Raw genomic sequence first — 19,470 nt, forward strand, 5'->3', positions numbered from 1 at the left:
TCTCGCCGCCTCTCCTACACCCGCTCCGCCGGCTCCCAGACACGCGGGTCTCGGGGGGGGATGCAGTGGGCCAGGGGGAGGCAGCAGGGCTGCCGTGCAGGGATGGTGGGTTGATTGCTGGCAGAGCCCGAAGCCCCCAGGTCCCTTACTGCCCCCTCTGCCAGGGTGTTGGCTCCCGGGCGCCCTTCCTGCAGGTCTCTGCTCTCTAGCAGTAGCGGGATTTCTTCCTCGCAGGCGCCCGATGGGGGACGAGGGGGGTCAGGGCTGGTTGGGAGGGGGTGGCTCAGCCCCAGCTCTTATAGCCAGTGGGGCCAGGCTGGAGCATGTGGGGCTGTGGGTTCCGGTGGGGAGGGCCATTCTGGAGCTCTGCCAGCCCCAGGGGCCACGCTGCTCGGGACCGACCCCTAGCAGGGCAGGACTGAGACCAGGAATACAGGCGCCAGGGCCCCTCCATCCTCATGGGGTCAGGAAGCAGCAGCTGCGTGGGGATGCGACTCCTTCCTCCGGAGCATCAGCCACTGGTCACAGCGGGGGCGGGATCCTGGGCCCCCAAGCACCTCCTGCGGGCGTCGGCACAAAGGAACGCGGCCGGCTGATTGCTCCGCTCGTGCTCAGGGGCCGGGCTCCCTCGTCTGCCCCTGCCGGAGCCCAGGCAGTCCTGGAACGGAGGGTGGACGAGGGGCTGGGAAGCCGGAAACGCCACCACTGTGCTATGACCTGCACTAGTCAGGCTGCCTGGGGGCAAGTCCCTGGGGTGGGGGCGAGCGGGCCCTGCTGCTCTAGTCCCTGCTCTGGGGGGGCGGCTTTGCACAGGATGGATCCCGCCACCAGCCTGACTTGGAGCTGCATGGGTGGAAGGTGGGTGTGAGAAGAGCACCCAGGCGGCAACGTTCCCTCTCCTTTTCCCATCTGCGTGTGGAATACATTTTGTGTGATGCACCAGGGCACGTGCACCACCCTAGGAACACCGGCTGTGGGCACTCTGCTAATCAGCTTGGCAGCACCGGAATCTCGCCTGGGGGCTGCCCAAGTGCTCGGCGTACGGGGAGCCCTGCCAGGCGACAACGATCACTGTTCAGCTTGCCAGCCAACCCCTGAGCGCTGCTCTCGGTACGGCCGTTCCACCCCGTCGAGTGGCTTCACCTCGCCCAGGGCCCCTGCAGCCCCCGAACTCGAGATCTGTCACGTCTCCGGCTCCCCCCGCCAGGAGGCCGGTGCCTGGCAAAGGAGGCCGGTGGGGATGTGGGGGGGGGGTTGGTTTATTTAGTTCTCGACACCCCCAGGCTCCTTTGACCCCGGCGGTCTCTTCGGGGCCTCACCCTGGTGGTTTGGCCACTTGCTCCAGGATGGGGCCAGGCGTGGACACTGCCCAGGGCCTCTGGTCCTGCCCCCTGTGCCATCCAGCTGCCCTGTTTGCCCTTCTCCAGGCCCCCGGGGGTGCGCCTCACCCGCCCTGCGGCTTGGGTCCCTCCCGCGGCACGGGGCCAGGCTCCCTGGGGGCTGCGCTCTGCTGTGCACGGGGCCGGGCCTGGCAGCGAAGCAGTTAAAAGTTGCTGCCAGTCTCCCTCTTAGGGCTTTACTCGTGAACTGCAGCTTGAGTCAGCGGCTGTGGAGGTGGCAGGCAGCGCGCGGCTCCGGCGGGCAGAGGATGCTCGCGGGGTCCGGCGGGCAGCACGGAGCCAAGTGAGGCTGGCCCGGTGCGGCCGGCGAGCAGGTGAGCTGGGGGGGGAGCAGAGCCGGGGCTGGGACAGAGGGATCCCAGCCCCCCAGCAGCGAGCGGGGCTGCAGGGGAGTGGGCGCAGCTGGCGGGGGGATGCTCCCGGGGGTTGTGGGCAAACGCTGCCCCAGGACCGCTGCCCACAGAACTTTCCCGGTGAACTTTGGCAGAAGCTGCCACTTGGCACGACAGCGCGGGCTCCGGCGGGCGAGTCTGGGAGCGCCGGGCGGCCGGGCGCCGCTCTGGGTCTGAGCCCAAACTAAGTGTATGCCGGAGCCAGGCAGAGCGTGTGCCCAGGAAGGTGCCACACGTCCCCCCCGGTGTGAAAGCCACGGGCCGCGGCCGGGTGCCAAGGGCAGGGGAAAGCCCCCTTGCTGCTCCCTGCCCCCGGGGCTCCCCGTGCCCTGTCTGCATGTCACCGTCGTGGTGCCTCCGTGGGCGAGGGGCAGGTGCCGAGCCAGGCACAGAGGCCAGTGTAACCCCTTCCACGCCAACCGAGGGCTCTGCATGGCGAGCTGGGTCAGGCGCCATGGTGAGGGGCACCCCGGTGACTCCTGGAAGGGGGGGAGAGCAGCGTGGTGCCCATTGGTTGCACAAGGAGGCGGGGGGGGGGAGGGCAGGACCCCGCTGGGCACCGAGATCCGAAGGGGCCCCTCTTCCAGCACAGCTTCCCCGAGCGGCAGCACGGCTGGGGGCTGAGTCCAAGGGGAGCCAGTGCAGGGGGGCTCTGCCCCAGCTCTGGGCGGGTTCCCCGGGGGAGGGGAGGCAAATCCCCTCCTGCTCTTCCCAGCTCCTCTCCCCAGGCCTGAGGCTGCTGGGCCCTGCAGAAGCCCTTGTCCCCAGGAGGCTGGCTGGGCATTGTGGGTCCCGCCAGCCGGTCACCGTGCGCCCCAGCAGCTCATCCCCCTCCTCACGCCGCCTCCAGGACCCTCCCCTGCCCCCTGCCCGCTGGGGCCCTGGTTTGCCCAGGCGAGTGGCGCCTGCCCTGGGTCCACTGGGCTGGGCCTCCTGTGCTCGCTGTCACCCTAGCGCCTGCTCCCTGCGGGCGTCCTTCGGCTGGGAGGCACAGCCAGACCCCGGCACCCCTGCGCACGGCACCCTGCAGCCCGGGGCCCCCGCACAGCCCTGCTGGCACCTGCCTCCCGACCCACAGCCCCCGGCTACTCCAGCCCTGCCCCCCAGCTCTGCCAACGCCCCTCCCTCCCGACCCACAGCCCCCGCTACTCCAGCCCTGCCCCCCAGCTCTGCCAACGCCCGTCCCTCCCGACCCACAGCCACAGCTACTCCAGCCCTGCCCCCCAGCTCTGCCAACGCCCGTCCCTCCCGACCCACAGCCCCCGCTACTCCAGCCCTGCCCCCCAGCTCTGCCAACGCCCGTCCCTCCCGACCCACAGCCACAGCTACTCCAGCCCTGCCCCCCAGCTCTGCCAACACCCCTCCCTCCCGACCCACAGCCCCCGGCTACTCCAGCCCTGCCCCCCAGCTCTGCCAACGCCCGTCCCTCCCGACCCACAGCCACAGCTACTCCAGCCCTGCCCCCCAGCTCTGCCAACGCCCGTCCCTCCCGACCCACAGCCCCCGCTACTCCAGCCCTGCCCCCCAGCTCTGCCAACGCCCGTCCCTCCCGACCCACAGCCACAGCTACTCCAGCCCTGCCCCCCAGCTCTGCCAACGCCCGTCCCTCCCGACCCACAGCCCCCGGCTACTCCAGCCCTGCCCCCCAGCTCTGCCAACGCCCCTCCCTCCCGACCCACAGCCCCCGGCTACTCCAGCCCTGCCCCCCAGCTCTGCCAACGCCCCTCCCTCCCGACCCACAGCCCCCGCTACTCCAGCTCTGCCCCCCAGCTCTGCCAACGCCCCTCCCTCCCGACCCACAGCCCCCGCTACTCCAGCTCTGCCCCCCAGCTCTGCCAACGCCCCTCCCTCCCGACCCACAGCCACAGCTACTCCACCCCTGCCCCCCAGCTCTGCCAACACCCCTCCCTCCCGACCCACAGCCCCCGCTACTCCAGCTCTGCCCCCCAGCTCTGCCAACACCCCTCCCTCCCGACCCACAGCCCCCGCTACTCCAGCTCTGCCCCCCAGCTCTGCCAACACCCCTCCGTCCCGACCCACAGCCCAGGCTACTCCAGCCCTGCCCCCCAGCTCTGCCAACACCCCTCCCTCCCGACCCACAGCCCAGGCTACTCCAGCCCTGCCCCCCAGCTCTGCCAACGCCCCTCCCTCCCGACCCACAGCCCCCGCTACTCCAGCCCTGCCCCCCAGCTCTGCCAACGCCCCTCCCTCCCGACCCACAGCCCCCGCTACTCCAGCTCTGCCCCCCAGCTCTGCCAACGCCCCTCCCTCCCGACCCACAGCCACAGCTACTCCACCCCTGCCCCCCAGCTCTGCCAACACCCCTCCCTCCCGACCCACAGCCCCCCGCTACTCCAGCCCTGCCCCCCAGCTCTGCCAACGCCCCTCCCTCCCGACCCACAGCCCCCGCTACTCCAGCTCTGCCCCCCAGCTCTGCCAACGCCCCTCCCTCCCGACCCACAGCCACAGCTACTCCACCCCTGCCCCCCAGCTCTGCCAACACCCCTCCCTCCCGACCCACAGCCCCCCGCTACTCCAGCCCTGCCCCCCAGCTCTGCCAACGCCCCTCCCTCCCGACCCACAGCCCCCGGCTACTCCAGCCCTGCCCCCCAGCTCTGCCAACACCCCTCCGTCCCGACCCACAGCCCAGGCTACTCCAGCCCTGCCCCCCAGCTCTGCCAACACCCCTCCCTCCCGACCCACAGCCCAGGCTACTCCAGCCCTGCCCCCCAGCTCTGCCAACGCCCCTCCCTCCCGACCCACAGCCACAGCTACTCCACCCCTGCCCCCCAGCTCTGCCAACACCCCTCCCTCCTGACCCACAGCCCAGGCTACTCCAGCCCTACCCCCCAGCTCTGCCAACACCCCTCCCTCCCGACCCACAGCCCAGGCTACTCCAGCCCTGCCCCCCAGCTCTGCCAACGCCCCTCTCTCCCGACCCACAGCCCCCTGCTGCGCACCTGGGCCCCTCTTGGGCAGAGCCGGGCGGGTTTGCTCTTGTCCACAGGGCTCCTTGTCGAACGGAAGGCGCCGGGTTTCAAACCCAGTGTTGCCACGGCAAGGCCAGGGCGTCCGTGTCCGGGTGCCAGGGGGTATCTGCCGAGGTGCCCAGGGCGTTCTCAGCACGGGGCAGCCGAGTCCCTGAGCCAGCTCGCCCAGCCCCCCGGGCACTCGCCGCGCTGTGGGGGGCAGCCTGGGAGGGAGCCCGGGGAAGCTGCTGCTTTGAGCTGGCGGGGCAGCGGGGGATCCTCTGGGGTGGGCAAAGCAGGGCCAGGAGCCCTGGGCAGGACCGGCCCTTCGTGCGGCTCCCTCGCGGGCTCCGGGGCTGGGCTGCTCCGCCTGGCAGAGAGGAGGGTCCTGTCCGTGATGCCCAGGTGGGTGCCTGCCTGGAGGAGCGGAGCATCCCTGCTCCTGCCCCTTGTCTTCCCCGGGGGGAGGGCGGATCCCGGCCACCCCGCAGCTCACACAACCGGCCCCATGGCTTCCGGGGCCCCCGTGCGGAGCGGTTCCAGCAGGAGAGGCGGGTGGGCAGCTCCCGGAGGGGCTGGGTGTGAGGGTCTCTCACCCATCCCTGCCCCGCGGGGAGCCTGGCTCCCAGACGGGCTGTGCCTACAGAGCCTCTCTGCCCAGGGCCTGTCCCCATCCTGTCTGTGTTTGAACCCTGCAGGTCGCCCCAGCAGTGACCCCGGCACCGGCCCCTTGCGAGGAACAGGGGCCTCGAACCCCAGGGGACCCGCCAGCAGGAGACTCTGACCCCCCTTTGCCCTCTGCCCTCTGAGGCCCCGGTGCCGCTCGACTCTCGCTTTCCTCCAGCGGCTCCCTCGGCCCGGCTGCTGCCGCCGGGACTCCTGCCACGCCTGCCCGCGCCGCGCCGTTTTGGACGGCTCGTTCCAGCTGTTGGCGTTCCAGCCGCGCCCTCGACCTGCCAGCCCGGGTCTCTCCGGCTTCCCAGCCGCCCGCGGGCAGAAGCGACGCTCCCGGCCGCTCAGCCTTCCCCGCTGGCCAGGGCGGCGCCTGGAGCGTGAAGCATTCGCCGTTCGCCAGGCTGTGCGGGGCTCAAAGGCCGGGGCGCATCCTGCACACGGTGCCCCCGGATCAGCCGGAGCCAGGCTGAGCAGGCGCGTGGGGTCTGCCGGGAGGCCAGGGACACATGCCGGTTCGTTAATATCCGCGGGGAAATAAACGCCAACCGGCTTCCTTTGGCAGCGGGCTCCGGTGGGGGCAGCGCCTGTCGCCGGGCACAGGCAGGAAGGGCCGGGTTCAGAGACTCCAGCGAGAGTGAGGAGCGCATCGGAAGCCACCCACAGATCGGGCCTCCCGGCCCCGCCTTGCGGGCGATTCCCCGTCGACCCCTGGCTGGAGCGAGCCCCCGTCCCACCACTCTGCCTCTGCGTCCCGCCACCCCCACCGGATGCCCTTTCCCCTCTCGTCCAGACCCTAACGCCACGTCCTCCGGCCTCGCCCACTGCGCCCTCCGCCAGCATGAACGAGCTCCCGGAGCTGGCCTCGCAGGCCTCCCTGGGCGTGGTCTCCGCCACCTGCCTCTCCAAAGTGGAGCTGCGGGTGAGCTGCAAACACCTGCTGGACCGGGACACGCTCAACAAGTCGGACCCCTGCGTGGTGCTGCTCATGCAGTCCCAGGGCCAGTGGATGGAGGTAGGCGGGCGCGGGCGGGGCAGGGGGAGTGGCCTGGGGGTTGGGAGGGGGCTGGCCACATGCCGGGCAGGCCCCACTGGCTCAGCCGGGCCACGGGGCAGGGAGTTCTGAGCAGGGATTGTCCTGGGAGCCTTACCCCGAAACCCAGCCTTTCCCGTCAGGTCCGGGGGGCTGCCCCAAAGGCCTGGGGGGGCTGCAAATTCCCTCCCCCCTCCAGTCGCTTTGTGGCCTGGGGGTGTTCCCTGGTCCCACGGAGGCTGAGCCTGGGCCAGGCTCCGTTGTGCTGCACGCAGCCCACGTGTGGGGCTCCCCACGCTGTCTCTGCTCCGCTGCCAGCCCCCAGGGACACGCTCCGCCCGGGCAGGCGTGCCATCTCCCCCGCCCAACGAGGGGCTCGTGCAAACCCTGCCCTTCCCAGGCGCTCGGGTTCCTCCCGCGCTCCGGGAGCCGCTGGGCCCGGCGTCGGAGATGGCAGAGCCACATGGGGGCGGGCGCTGGTGCCCGTGGGCAGCAGTGATGTGCACAGGGAGGTGAGTCCCGCAGGCTGGGCCCAGGGGCGGGCAGGGGCAGCCAGCAAGAGGCCTGCTCAGCCGTTCATCCCAGGGCCTTATTGGCACTCATGCCTGAAGGCTCACAGCCTCTCAGCAAGGCGGGGGGAAACTGAGGCACGGAACCTTCCCGAGGGCATGACAGAACCAGGAGCCCTGGCTCACAGGCTCCTGCCCCGGGCACAGGATGTTGCTGCTTTATGAACCTTGGTAAGGGGGGCAGCATCCAGGCAGCCCCTCCCGCCTCCCCGATCCCAGCTAAGCCCGTCCCTTGAGCCCTGCTTAGGCTGCATCTGGTCACACACCCACCGTGCCACTCTGCTGGGGGGCTATTTTTAGCAGCACGGATGCTTTGTGCCATCTCTCCGGGCTGGGGGTGCTTAATCCACCCCGCCCTGCCACACTGCGTTACATGCCGTGGGTGCACCCACGGGGCAATAGACGAACGGACCCGGAGGTCCCAGCCCCACTCTGTGCCTCAGTTTCCCCTTGGTAACATAATGATGCTCCCCCACGCCACTCCATGAAGCTGCTGGTTAATGATCATTCATTTCCCACCGGGTCACACCAGGTGACGGTGAGCGATGGATTCTAGGGGTGTCACTGCAAGGGTGTGTCCGAGCCCAGGCACTTTGCATTGGTTTGCCTGGGTCCCAGTGTCCTGGCTGAGCCCACAGGCCACATCAGGAACTCCTGGCTCAGCTTGTAGGTGGCAAAACTCCCCCTGGGGTGGGTGCCGGGCCTGGCCAGGGGTCCAGCTGTTGTCAAACACTTGCGACAAGCCCTGCCGGGCGCATCCGGCGCTGCTCCGCCCCAGCAAACGGCCCCCCCGGGGGCACTGGCTGGCAACCGCTAAGCCAAGGAATTATCACCCGCACCACAGCCGGGTCTCCGTCCCCACTGGGCCTGGAGATCATCCGGGGCTGTCCCTGGGGCTGCCACCCGCAGGAGATGGGGACTGTGGTGCCAGGGGGCGCGAGGGGCCAAGCAGGGCTCACCCACGGCCGCAGCGGGGCCCTGCTGGGGGTTGGGGCTTTGCCGCGCCTGCCGGCGCAGAGCTCTCAGCGGGCCAGGGGGCCGTGGCTCGCCGGTGCCCGGAGGGGCTGGCGCTACCACCCGGAGCCCAGCCTGCCGCAGGCTGCTCTGGGGGGCAGGCGCGGAGGCTGGCGCTGTCCTGGCTGGGTGCCTTCCCCAGGAAGTTGGCCTGCTGACGCGGCGCTGGGGGGGGGGGCGTGGGAGGCTGCTCCGTTCCTGGAAGCGGCTCCGCGGCTCCTGCCAGCGCGGCTCAGCGCGCGAGAACGTGCACGTGGGGACTCGGCTCCCGCCAGGCCCTCAGAGACCCCGGCCCTGCTGCCTCCCCTTGGGGGAAGGGCCCGGTGGAGTGAGACTGGCCTGTGTACGCTGCCCCCCATGGCTGGGGGGGTCACCCCATTGCTCAGCCAGGGGTTGCCTTGCCCCCCCCAACAAACATGGCCACTGAGAGAGCCGGGGCCTGCCCGGCCAGAGTCGGCCTGAGGACGTCTCCTGTAGCCACGCGGGCCCCCTGGCCGTGCCGAGTCCTGGCAGCCCTTCTGCTCCGGTGTGACGGGGCAAGGCCCCGGTGTCTGGCGCTGGGTGGGGACGGGCCCCGTCTGCCTTGCATTGCTGCAGCCACGTCCAGGCCTCCTCTAGGCCTCACCTCCAACGCGGCTGTGACCTAGGACAGGTGGTAGAGCGGTCACTGTGGATACAGCGTGGGACGGGGGGGTGGTCGCTGTGGGTACAGCGTGGGACGGGGGGGTGGTCGCTGTGGGTACGGTGTGGGATGGGGAGCAACCGTCACCATGGGTACAACGTGGGACAGGGGTGGAGTCGTCACCATGGGTACAACGTGGGACGGGGGTGGAGTCGTTACCATGGGTACAACGTGGGACGGGGGTGGAGTCGTTACCATGGGTACAACATGGGCGGAGCTGTTACCAGGGGTACAAGGTGGGACGGGGAGTGGAAGGGTGACTCTGGGTATAACATGGGATGGGGGGGTGGAGCTGTCACCGTGCGCACAGCTATGTGTCAGGGAGTGGCGGGGTTACCATGGATACGGCCTGGGCTGGGGGTTGGAGCTGTCACCGTGGGTCCCTCCCGTGTTGCTGCAGTCGTCCCTGGAAAGGTGACTAGTGGCCCGCCATTCCCCGGACCTCACAGGGAGCAGGGGAGGGTGCCCGGCGAGACGGGGAAGGAAGCGGTTAAAGACACTTCCATGCGCTGGATTATTCCAGCTGGCAGGAGAAATGAGCCGTTGGGGACTCGTGGCGCTAGCGGAAGCGAGCGGAGCCCCCTTCCCAATTAGCGGAGAAGGCTCCTGGAGGAAGCCCCGTCCGCCTGGCCCAGGGTCGCGCAGCACCTGGCTGTAGAAAGGGGACCGCCGCCATTCCAGACCAGCCACCCTAATGTCGGTGTCGGGATGGTACCGGAACACGTCCGGGGACAACAGCGTGAGCAGCAGCTGGCGCAGAGCAGGGCGATAAAGGACAGTCAATGTGGATTTGTCAAGAGCGCATCACGCCAAGCCAACCCCATTTGCGTCTGTGACAGGGCGCCGGGCGGACAGCATGTGGGGGAAGCAGCAGACGTAATCGATCTTGATTTGAGGGAGACTCCGGAAATGCAGGCGATCCACAAGGAAAGCAGCAGAGGGTGGATGTGCAAGTGGCAGGTAGCCCGTGTTCAGCGTCACGGATGGCGCTCAGAACAGGCGAGCGCGTCGGGGGGAGCCCGCCGGGGCTAGGTGTGTGTCTGGCACCATTTCAGAGCCTCGCTATGACTTGGCTAAGGAGGCGGAGAGGATGCTGCCAGCCTTCGATGAAGCTGGGAGGGGTTGCAAGCACTTGGGCGGCAGGATCCAAAGTCCAACCGACCTCCCCGCGTCGGAGACTTGGTCTGAGAGCAACAAGATGAAATTCATGAAAGACGGGTGCAAAACTCTGCCCTGAGGCAGGAAAAGCAAACGCACGGCTACTGAGTGGGGACCTCCCGGCAGGGCGTGGGGGTCAGATCTGGGGGGCCAGATCTGGGGGCCGCGCCTTAGGGAAACGTGGACAAATGGAGCCAAGAGGGGAGGATTAAGGGGTAGAAAACCTGGCCTCGGAGGTGAGCCAAGGGTGGCGTCACTGTTGCCTTCTTGCCGAGCTATTAAAAAACGCCCCGAGCGGCGTCCCAGTGAGCTGAGACAGACCCGCGCCAACCTTGGGCCAAGGACGAGCCGGCGCGTCAGGTGGTTCCGGTGGCGCATGTGCTCTCTGCGTCTCGTATTGATCGCCGGCTTCCCATCTGGACACTTGCCCTGTCGCGGCAGCGTTCGTGCCGGGCCGGAACCGAACGTCTCCATCTGAGTGCCCAGATGGGCCCCTGGAGCATTTCCCACCGCAGGGGACATGGCATCATGCCGCAGGCCCCGAGGCAGCCACAGTGCCAGGCAGCGTGCCCTGTAAGCTGAGCACTTGGGCAGCCACCCAGGAAAGAGTCAGGTGCCACCCAGCTGACTACAGAGCAGCCACAGCCGGCAGCCTGTTTCTATTGGTGGTGCACAAAAGCTCCTGCCTCGGTACACAGAACAAAATTTATTCTGCCCATGGATGGAAAAAATCAGAGGGAACCTTGGTGCCCGGACATACCTGTGTGGGTGCTTCTCCAGCCCCTGTGAGTTTAGGACCTTTCTCCGTTCCCTGGGGAGCTCCTGGGGGTCTCTGCTAGACACAGAACGTGAGTCACGTTTATGTTGAACTCCCTCCACCTCGCTCCTACCCTCTGTGTTGAGAGCAGGGACTGCAAGATGCGACTGGCTCTGGGGCCTGTCCTGAGAACGCTCCATTCTGCCCAGCCACCCTCACTGTCAGAAGCTGGGGGGAGGGACTTTCCTTTGCCGGCCGGCCCAGCCCGGCCCCTTTCCAATCCACGCCGGCCCCAGGCAGCTGGCTACAGAAGCCCTGCCTGGGCCGAGCGGGGAGAGGAACTTGTGTATCACCCTGGAGGCTCGGGGAGGCCCCCATGTTCCGGTGTGCTGCATTGGCGCCCTTGACTGCCCTGGCTGGGTCGCACCAGGCTCCTTTATCACTGGTACCTGCTTCTCTCCCACCTTTTGCCCTTTCCGTGGGGCAGAGATTGTTTTCACCCCAGCTGTGTGTGACGTGTGCAGCAGGAGCACTGCACAGGGTGCGGTTAATGGGGCAGGAGCACTGCACAGGGGTGAGGCTGATGGGGCAGGAGCACTGCACAGGGTGCGGTTAATGGGGCAGGAGCCCTGCACAGGGGTGAGGCTGATGGGGCAGGAGCCCTGCACGGGGGTGCGGTTAATGGGGCAGGAGCACTGCATGGGGGTGAGGCTGATGGGGCAGGAGCACTGCACGGGGGTGAAGCTGATGGGGGTGCTGTACAGGGGTCTGGGCTCCAGTCCCTCATGCTGTTACCCTAGTGGGGTGTGTGTCCGTCCATGCAGCCACCAGTAAATCCCAGCGCTCAAGTTTGCAGCTGGATTCTGCACTGGAGGGCACAGGAGGCAGGCCGGAGAGCTGGGGGAGGGTGGAGAAGCCAGCCCCCTGTGGCACGGGGAGGACATGTGCCAAGCCAGGACCAGGAGAGGAAGAGGGGAAGGCGACCCAGGCTGGCGTGAGGGCCGCCCCCAGCTGGCCCCCCCAGGCCTGACAAAAGCAGCAGGTCAGAGCCCTCCTGCAGTTACCAGAATCAAAACGAATGTTTGTTGGGTCCGTTTTCCGGCGTCTCGGCAAAGCTGTTCTCACCATTAGACTCACGTGCCCTCTGATGAGTGGGACCGGAACTGCTCACCATGTGTCATAGGCACTATACTGCTAGCAGCCAGCGGAGAGTCTTCTTTAGTGGGAGGGAGCTGGGTGCGGGAGGGTCTCTGCTCTGTCCGCACCGACATGGCCAGTTCTGAGCGGCTGTTGTCTGCAGCAAAGTGACAAAGCAGCAGCCTCATTATAACATACCTGGAGATCCAGCCTCCAGCTGGGACACCCTGACACCTCCTGTGCGGGAACCACTTGATCCCGCCGGGGTGGGACGTGCCCGCACCGACCCTGCCTGCCGTGCTGCAGAGCGCGGAGCCCAGCGGAAGCCCGGGAGGGCTTTTTGGGAGGATGCGGTGGAACCACAGGCGGAACCATGCGCCGAGTCTCGCAGACTCCTTGCAAAGTGCCTGCGTAGCAGTGATGGAGGCTAATTTCTGACCCGGAGCCGGCTCCGCGTGGTCCTAACCCTGCCATGTGCACTTGGCTGGCCTCAAAAATCAATAGCAGACACGTGCGGAGCTCGTCCATTTCCCCAGCCCCGGAAAGCCGCTGGGTCTTTCCTAGTGACTGAGAACGGTCTGACGACGGCTCCCGGCTTCGGAAGTTGAACTTGGCTCATGCCGGGCCGGGAGGGGCGGCTGCTTCTGACCCGTTTCCCCGGCGCCCGACTCAGTCTTGAAACAAACGCTTGATTTCCAGCCGTTTTTGGCTCTTGTGAAATCCCCCCCGGGTATAACGCAGGGAGCAGAGTGCCCGGAGCTGCTCCGATCACGCCCATCAAGATTAGACAGTCCCGGCACCTAATGAATGAACAGTCCCTGCTCAGTAGGGAGAAGCGAGGGTTTGAGGCTTCGGGAGATCAGCAGGCTCTTAGAAAGCAGTGGTCACGCAGCTGAGCCTTGGTAGCTGCCGCCTTGAAAGCCAGGCCCAGTCGTCGTGGCAAAGGCCAGCGTCGCCGCGGTTCGGAAACTGAAGCCGTTGCCTGCCACTCTCAGAGCCTCTCCCCCAGCCCCAGGGATCTCTCCTGGCAGCAGCAAGGAATAAAGGTTCCTCTTGCTTTGATTCTCAGCTGGAAGCTGCTCTGTGGGTTTGTGAATGGAGCAAAGGAGCGAGCGGTTAACCCCTTCCCTCCTCTGGCTTCCCTGGGCCGTGGCGCGGCTCTCGCCCTGCGGCGGGGTCGTGGAATCATAAACCTCTGGAACCGGAAGGGGGCTCCAGGGGTCAAGTCCTGGTCCCAGCCCCGGCCTTTGAGGCAGGATTGTTCTAGACCACCCCTGCCCGGTGTCTGTCCAACCTGCTCGTAAATATCTCCCGTGATGAAGAGCCCAATTTATCCCAGTGCTTGTCCCTTACTCCCAGTCCCTGGTTGGTTCTTGAGGAATCCTGGACCCCTGTGGACTGAGAGCCGGGAGAGGCTGGAGGCAAGGCCATGGTTTACCCGGGCACCTGGCCAGGTGCTAGGCCGTGGGCATCCGCAGTGCCTCCTCACTGCGCCCAAGCACCTCCAGGCCTTGCCCGCTCTCGCCGGCGGGATAGAGCCAAATTCACCACCTTGGATTGGCTTTGCCCTCTGCCCCGCCCTGCCCATGTGGCTGCGAAGCCGGCTGCTGTGGCTGGCGACAGTCCAGGAGCAGGCAGGCCCGTGGGCCGGATCCGCTTTTGTTTCCTTTCGTTGTACAGCCCTGCACAACAGCCTCCCGGAGCAGAGACAGCACCTGCCTGCCCAGTGCCACCCAGTGCCCCCAGGCAAACACAGACCCGCACACGGTGCCCCCAGGCAGACACAGACCTGCAGGCGGTACCCCCAGGCAGACACAGACCCGCACACGGTGCCCCGAGGCAGACACAGACCCGCACACGGTGCCCCCAGGCAGACACAGACCCGCACACGGTGCCCCCGGGCAGACACATACCCGCACACGGTGCCCCCAGGCAGACACAGACCTGCAGGCGGTACCCCCAGGCAGACACAGACCCGCACACGGTGCCCCCGGGCAGACACAGACCCGCACGCGGTGCCCCTGGGCAGACACAGACCCGCACGCGGTGCCCCTGGGCAGACACATACCCGCACACGGTGCCCCCAGGCAGACACAGACCTGCAGGCGGTACCCCCAGGCAGACACAGACCCGCACACGGTGCCCCCGGGCAGACACAGACCCGCACACGGTGCCCCCAGGCAGACACAGACCTGCAGGCGGTACCCCCAGGCAGACACAGACCCGCACACGGTGCCCCCGGGCAGACACAGACCCGCACACAGTGCCCCCAGGCAGACACAGACCTGCAGGCGGTACCCCCAGGCAGACACAGACCCGCACACGGTGCCCCCGGGCAGACACAGACCCGCACACGGTGCCCCCGGGCAGACACAGACCCGCACACGGTGCCCCGAGGCAGACACACACCCGCACACGGTGCCCCCGGGCAGACACACACCCGCACACGGTGCCCCCGGGCAGACACAGACCTGCACACGGTGCCCCGAGGCAGACACAGACCCGCACACGATGCCCCCGGGCAGACACAGACCTGCACACGGTGCCCCCGGGCAGACACAGACCCGCACACGGTGCCCCCGGACAGACACAGACCCGCACGCGGTGCCCCCGGGCAGACACAGATCTGCAGGCGGTGCCCCCGGGCAGACACAGACCCGCACACGGTGCCCCTGGGCAGACACAGACCCACACACGGTGCCCCCGGGCAGACACAGACCCACACGCGGTGGCCCCGGGCAGACACAGACCTGCAGGCGGTGGCCCCGGGCAGACACAGACCCGCACACGGTGCCCCGAGGCAGACACAGACCCACACGCGGTGGCCCCGGGCAGACACAGACCTGCAGGCGGTGGCCCCGGGACAGACACAGACCCGCACACGGTGCCCCGAGGCAGACACAGACCCACACGCGGTGGCCCCGGGCAGACACAGACCTGCAGGCGGTGCCCCCGGGCAGACACAGACCCGCACACGGTGCCCCCGGGCAGACACAGACCCGCACACGGTGCCCCCGGGCAGACACAGACCCGCACACGGTGCCCCCGGGCAGACACAGACCCACACGCGGTGGCCCCGGGCAGACACAGACCCGCACACGGTGCCCCCGGGCAGACACAGACCCGCACGCGGTGCCCCCGGGCAGACACAGACCCGCACACGGTGCCCCCGGGCAGACACAGACCCGCACACGGTGCCCCCGGGCAGACACAGACCCGCACGCGGTGCCCCCGGGCAGACACAGACCCGCACGCGGTGCCCCTGGGCAGACACAGACCTGGATGCTGATTAAAATACTAGTGAGAACTAGGTAGGCTCCCTAGGTGGGCTCCACTGGGGGACGTGAGCAGAGGGCGGTGGTGGCGGATGGGTTGCGCGTGCCGGGGAGGAATGTGGCGGGGGGTTTCTGCGCTGTGCAGCCGATCCCCCAGAGCTGAGCAGCAGCCGGGGGCTTAAGCTGCGGCTCAGTCTGCTAAGCCGTCAAATTGTGCGTGTGCTGAGCAGCCTGACGCCGTTCCGGAGATCTGCAGGCTGACGATCCCCAGAGAAAAGCCTCCAGCCCCGCCCAGTCCCCTCCAGTGCCTCCATCCCGCCCTGGCACCCCCAGGCCTTTGCTAGTCAGCATGCCGGCCGGGGGCGAAGCCCTCAGCGTCCTGGCTCTGGGCACATCCACGCCCAGTCCTGGTCCTGCATTCATCCTTCCTCCCCGCCCAGCGCCGGGCTGGCATTTGGGGAACCGGTCCCTCTACCACTCCCCACTCACGAAGCCTTCCCGGCTGAAGTTGGTGCCCGCCGGGCACAGCTGTCTCTGGCCACCGGAGCATCTGCAGGGGGAGCTGGGCGGTGCCCAAGCAGGGCCCGGCTGGGCACAGCATCCCCCGCAGTTGTCCTTTGACCCCCGCGCCTGCGCTGCGTTGTCTGAAAGACGACAGTACAACGGAGAGCAAGGAGGCAGGGACCCCTTTCCCCCGGAGAGAGCTCCCTGCTCTTGGGGAGCCCTGTTCTCCCCCCCAGCTTCTGGGGCTGCTCAGGGCTGATCCCACATAGCTTGGGTGGGTCCTGAGCAGGCAGGAAGGGGTGCTCCCTCCCTGCCCACGGAACGGGCGCGCGCACAGGGCGCTGCCCACGAGGCAGAGCCAGGAGCGCCCCTGCTGCGTGGAATGCAGGGTGCTCCCTGCCAGTGATGTGACCGGCAGGGACGGCGCGTAACTCGGAGGGGTGGGGCCCGGGAGGAGGCGCTGCCCCACATGGGACAGGGGGCATGGCTCCCGGAGCGGGGGAGCTCTGCATGGGAGATCAGAGTCCACGGGAGGGCTGGCTGGGGTAGGCAGCGTGGAGCGCGAAGGGCACAAGCACCGCCCAGTTCCAGAGCCCTCTCGTGCTCAGAGCCACCGGGATACCCCACGCCTGGTCCCGAGAGGCAAATTGGCAACACACGCCGCTCTCTCTCCCCATAGTCATTAGCGAGCGGCCTTGTGAGTCGCTCATTAGCATCTCATCTGCATTCCCCGCACTGACGAGCCCGCGTGAAGCGTGGCTTGAGTCGTTTCTTCCCAACGTGTCGGTTTCGGGGGTTCCCGAGCTGCTGACTGGCCCCCAGGCTGGCCAGTAGCTCAGCCGGGCGTGGGGGTGGCAGGGGCTCCGGGTGTCTGCCAGAGGGGCCGTCAGGCCATGGGCCCGCTGCCAGACCTGGGAGACCTGGGAGAGGCAGCCCGGAGTTCATGGCTCTCCAGGTGTGAGCGCGCCAGGCGGAGTTGGGTGCTGGTGGCACACGCTGGGGTTGCGTGGCAGGCGGGCACCGTGGGCAGGGCGCAGGAGGAGGCTGGATTCTGCGCCTGCCTCTTGAGCTATGTTCCCCTCGCGGGGAGAACGGCGTTAAAAAAAAAAGTGACCATTGTGATTTTCTCAGAGAAAACACCCCCCGCCTCCCCCCAGGCCGCTTGGAAACCTGGCTTAACAGCTGCTCTTTTTGTAGACCCTACCAAAACCGACTGTTTCAAGTCCGCCTCCTCCCGCGGTCTCTTCCACCTCAGTGGATGAACAAAGCCACGAAACCCCTCTCCCTGCTGGTAGATGGGGCGTCTGATCCAGAGCCACTGAGATGACGGCGGAGTCCCGCCCTCCCCTCCGTACAGATGTGTGTGCAGATGTGGTCGTCTCACCTCAGAAAGCGAGCTTGGCGTTAGAGAAGGGTCAGAAAAGGGCCACAAAAAGGAGGAGTGGTTTGGAACAGGTTCCATATGAAGAGAAATTAAGCAGTCTGGGTCTTTTCAGCTTAGAAAAGAGGAATCTAAGGAGGGATAGGAGAGAGGGTTTCAAAATCACAATTGGTGCAGAGAACGTGAATAAGGCAAAGTTATTTGCTTGTTCGCACAACATAAGACCTAGAGGTCACCATATGAAATGAACAGGGAGCAGGTTTAAAACAAACCAAAGGACATTTCTCTTCACGCAGCGCACAGTTAACCTGTGGAACTCCTCGCCAGAGGATGTTGTGGAGGCCAGGACATTAACAGGGTTTAGAAAAGAGCTAGATAGATTCATGGAGGTTAGGTCCATCAATGGCTCTTGGGTAGGATGGTGTCAGGGGCTGGGAATAGGTGACGGGAAGGATCACTTGATCATTCCCTGTTCTGTTCACTCCCTCGGGGGCATCTGGCATTGGCCACTGTGGGCAGACAGGACACTGGGCGGGATGGGGCGTTGGTCTGACCCAGTGTGGCCGTTCTCATGCACCTTGGGGCTGGAAAGAGGCAGCGCTCCCGCACTGGGGCCAGGGCCTTGCCTGGGGCAGCCTGCCGGACGAGAAGAGGCCCTGGGTGGCCAGGCCCACCGGGCCGGGCCCTGATTCTCCTCTGTCTCCAGGTGGACAGGAGCGAGGTCATCAAGAGCAACCTCCACCCCGTCTTCTCCAAGGTCTTCTCGGTGGACTACTACTTCGAGGAGGTGCAGAAGCTGCGCTTCGAGGTGTACGACAGCCATGGGCACGCCAGCCTGGGGACGCATGACGACGACTTCCTGGGGGGCATGGAGTGCACCGTGGGCCAGGTACTCGCCCGCAGGGGCCGCGGCTCTCCCCTGCCCCCGGGCTGGCCGGGGCCCGTCCCTGGCTCCCATGGAGCTGCTCTCTTCCTCCCTGCCCAGGCCCGCGCGGGAATCGGGGAGTGCCCGGCCTGGGACGGGCTGCTGCCAGGCCCCCCGTGCACGGCTCTGCCAGGGCTGGGGGAGCCCACCCAGGACTCTCTGCCAACCCGGCCGGGGGCTGGGAAATGCCCCAGAGGCCTTGGGGGGGCAGAGGGAGGATGTCGCAGGTTAACAAGGCCAAGGCTGGGGGAACATGAGGCTCCCGGCTCCGGGAAAGGGGCCGATTTCAGCCAGGAGGGCCCAGGCCTCTCCCCGCAGCCTGGGAATGGCCGGCGAGAAGGGCTGCCGACACTGCGACCAAACGCAATCGCACACCTTTGCCCTCGCCTTCTGCGAGGCCCCCTGCTCACTCCGGCCCCCTCCCTTGTGTGCCCCCCGCCCCGCTCGTTTTCACCAGGCTGGGAGGATCCCTTTCCGTCCGGGCTGCCCTACCCGCAAGCCTTTGCCCCCTGCAGCGTTTCCGGGCGGCGGGTGCTGCCCTGGGTGGCCCCGGTCTCCCTGGGGAGAAGCGCGTCTCCAGGGAGGGGGGGTGGATGGCACGTCCCCTCCTCCTCCCCGGCCCTTGGGGGGTCTCTGAGGTGGCCCCGGCTCCACCAGGAGGTTGGCAGGCTCGGGCCAGGCTGGGAGAGCACGGTGTGTGGTACAGGCTTGGCTCAGCGCTGGGTCCAGCTGCGGGGGTTCACTGACATCCTCCGGCATTAGTCTGCCTCCGTGTGACTCGCACCAACGTCCCCCGAGCCAACGCGCGCACGAGCGTCTCCCCCAAGGCAACACACACACGAGCGTCTCCCCCGAGGCAACACGCACACGAGCGTCTCCCCCAAGGCAACGCGCACACGAGGGTCTCCCCCGAGCCAACACGCACACGAGGGTCTCCCCTGAGCCAACACGCGCACGAGCGTCTCCCCCGAGCCAACGTGCGCACGAGCGTCTCCCCCAAGCCAACACGCACACGAGCGTCTCCCCTGAGCCAACGTGCGCACGAGCGTCTCCCCCAAGCCAACATGCGCACAAGCGCCTCCCCTGAGCCAACGCGCGCACGAGCGTCTCCCCCGAGTAACATATGCATGAGTGTCTCCCCCAAGCCAACACGCACACGAGCGTCTCCCCTGAGCCAACGTGCGCACGAGCGTCTCCCCCAAGCCAACATGCGCACAAGCGCCTCCCCTGAGCCAACGTACGCACGAGCGTCTCCCCCGAGTAACATATGCATGAGCGTCTCCCCGAAGCCAACGCGCGCACGAGCGTCTCCCCCGAGCCAACGTGTGCACGAGGGTCTCCCCTGAGCCAACCCGCGCACGAGCGTCTCCCCCGAGCCAACGTGCGCACGTGCGTCTTGCCCGAGCCAACGCGCGCACGAGTGTCTCCCTCGAGCCAACGTGCACACGAGCGCCTCCCCCGAGCCAACGCGCGCACGTGCGTCTTGCCCGAGCCAACGTACGCACGAGCGTCTCCCCCGAGTAACATGTGCATGAGCGTCTCCCTCAAGCCAACACGCACACGAGCGTCTCCCCTGAGCCAACACGCACACGAGCGTCTCCC

At 67.3% G+C, this 19,470-nt stretch overlaps 1 protein-coding gene across 1 annotated transcript in view; it reads left to right on the forward strand.

The window, feature by feature from the left end:
* Positions 1–1,569: 1,569 nt before the first annotated feature.
* The window catches only part of CPNE7 (copine 7), a 37,405-nt gene continuing 19,504 nt past the window's right edge, over positions 1,570–19,470 (forward strand). Inside the window, exons 1-3 of the mRNA XM_075939837.2 lie at positions 1,570–1,714; positions 5,460–6,448; positions 17,650–17,832. Coding sequence (XP_075795952.2) covers positions 6,275–6,448; positions 17,650–17,832 — 357 coding nt within the window. The 5' untranslated portion in view covers positions 1,570–1,714; positions 5,460–6,274. The remainder of the gene's footprint in view (positions 1,715–5,459; positions 6,449–17,649; positions 17,833–19,470) is intronic.

The sequence above is a fragment of the Pelodiscus sinensis genome, chromosome 12 (genome assembly GCF_052426305.1).
Source record: "Pelodiscus sinensis isolate ZL-2025 chromosome 12, ASM5242630v1, whole genome shotgun sequence".
NCBI classification, from domain to species: Eukaryota; Metazoa; Chordata; order Testudines; family Trionychidae; genus Pelodiscus; species Pelodiscus sinensis.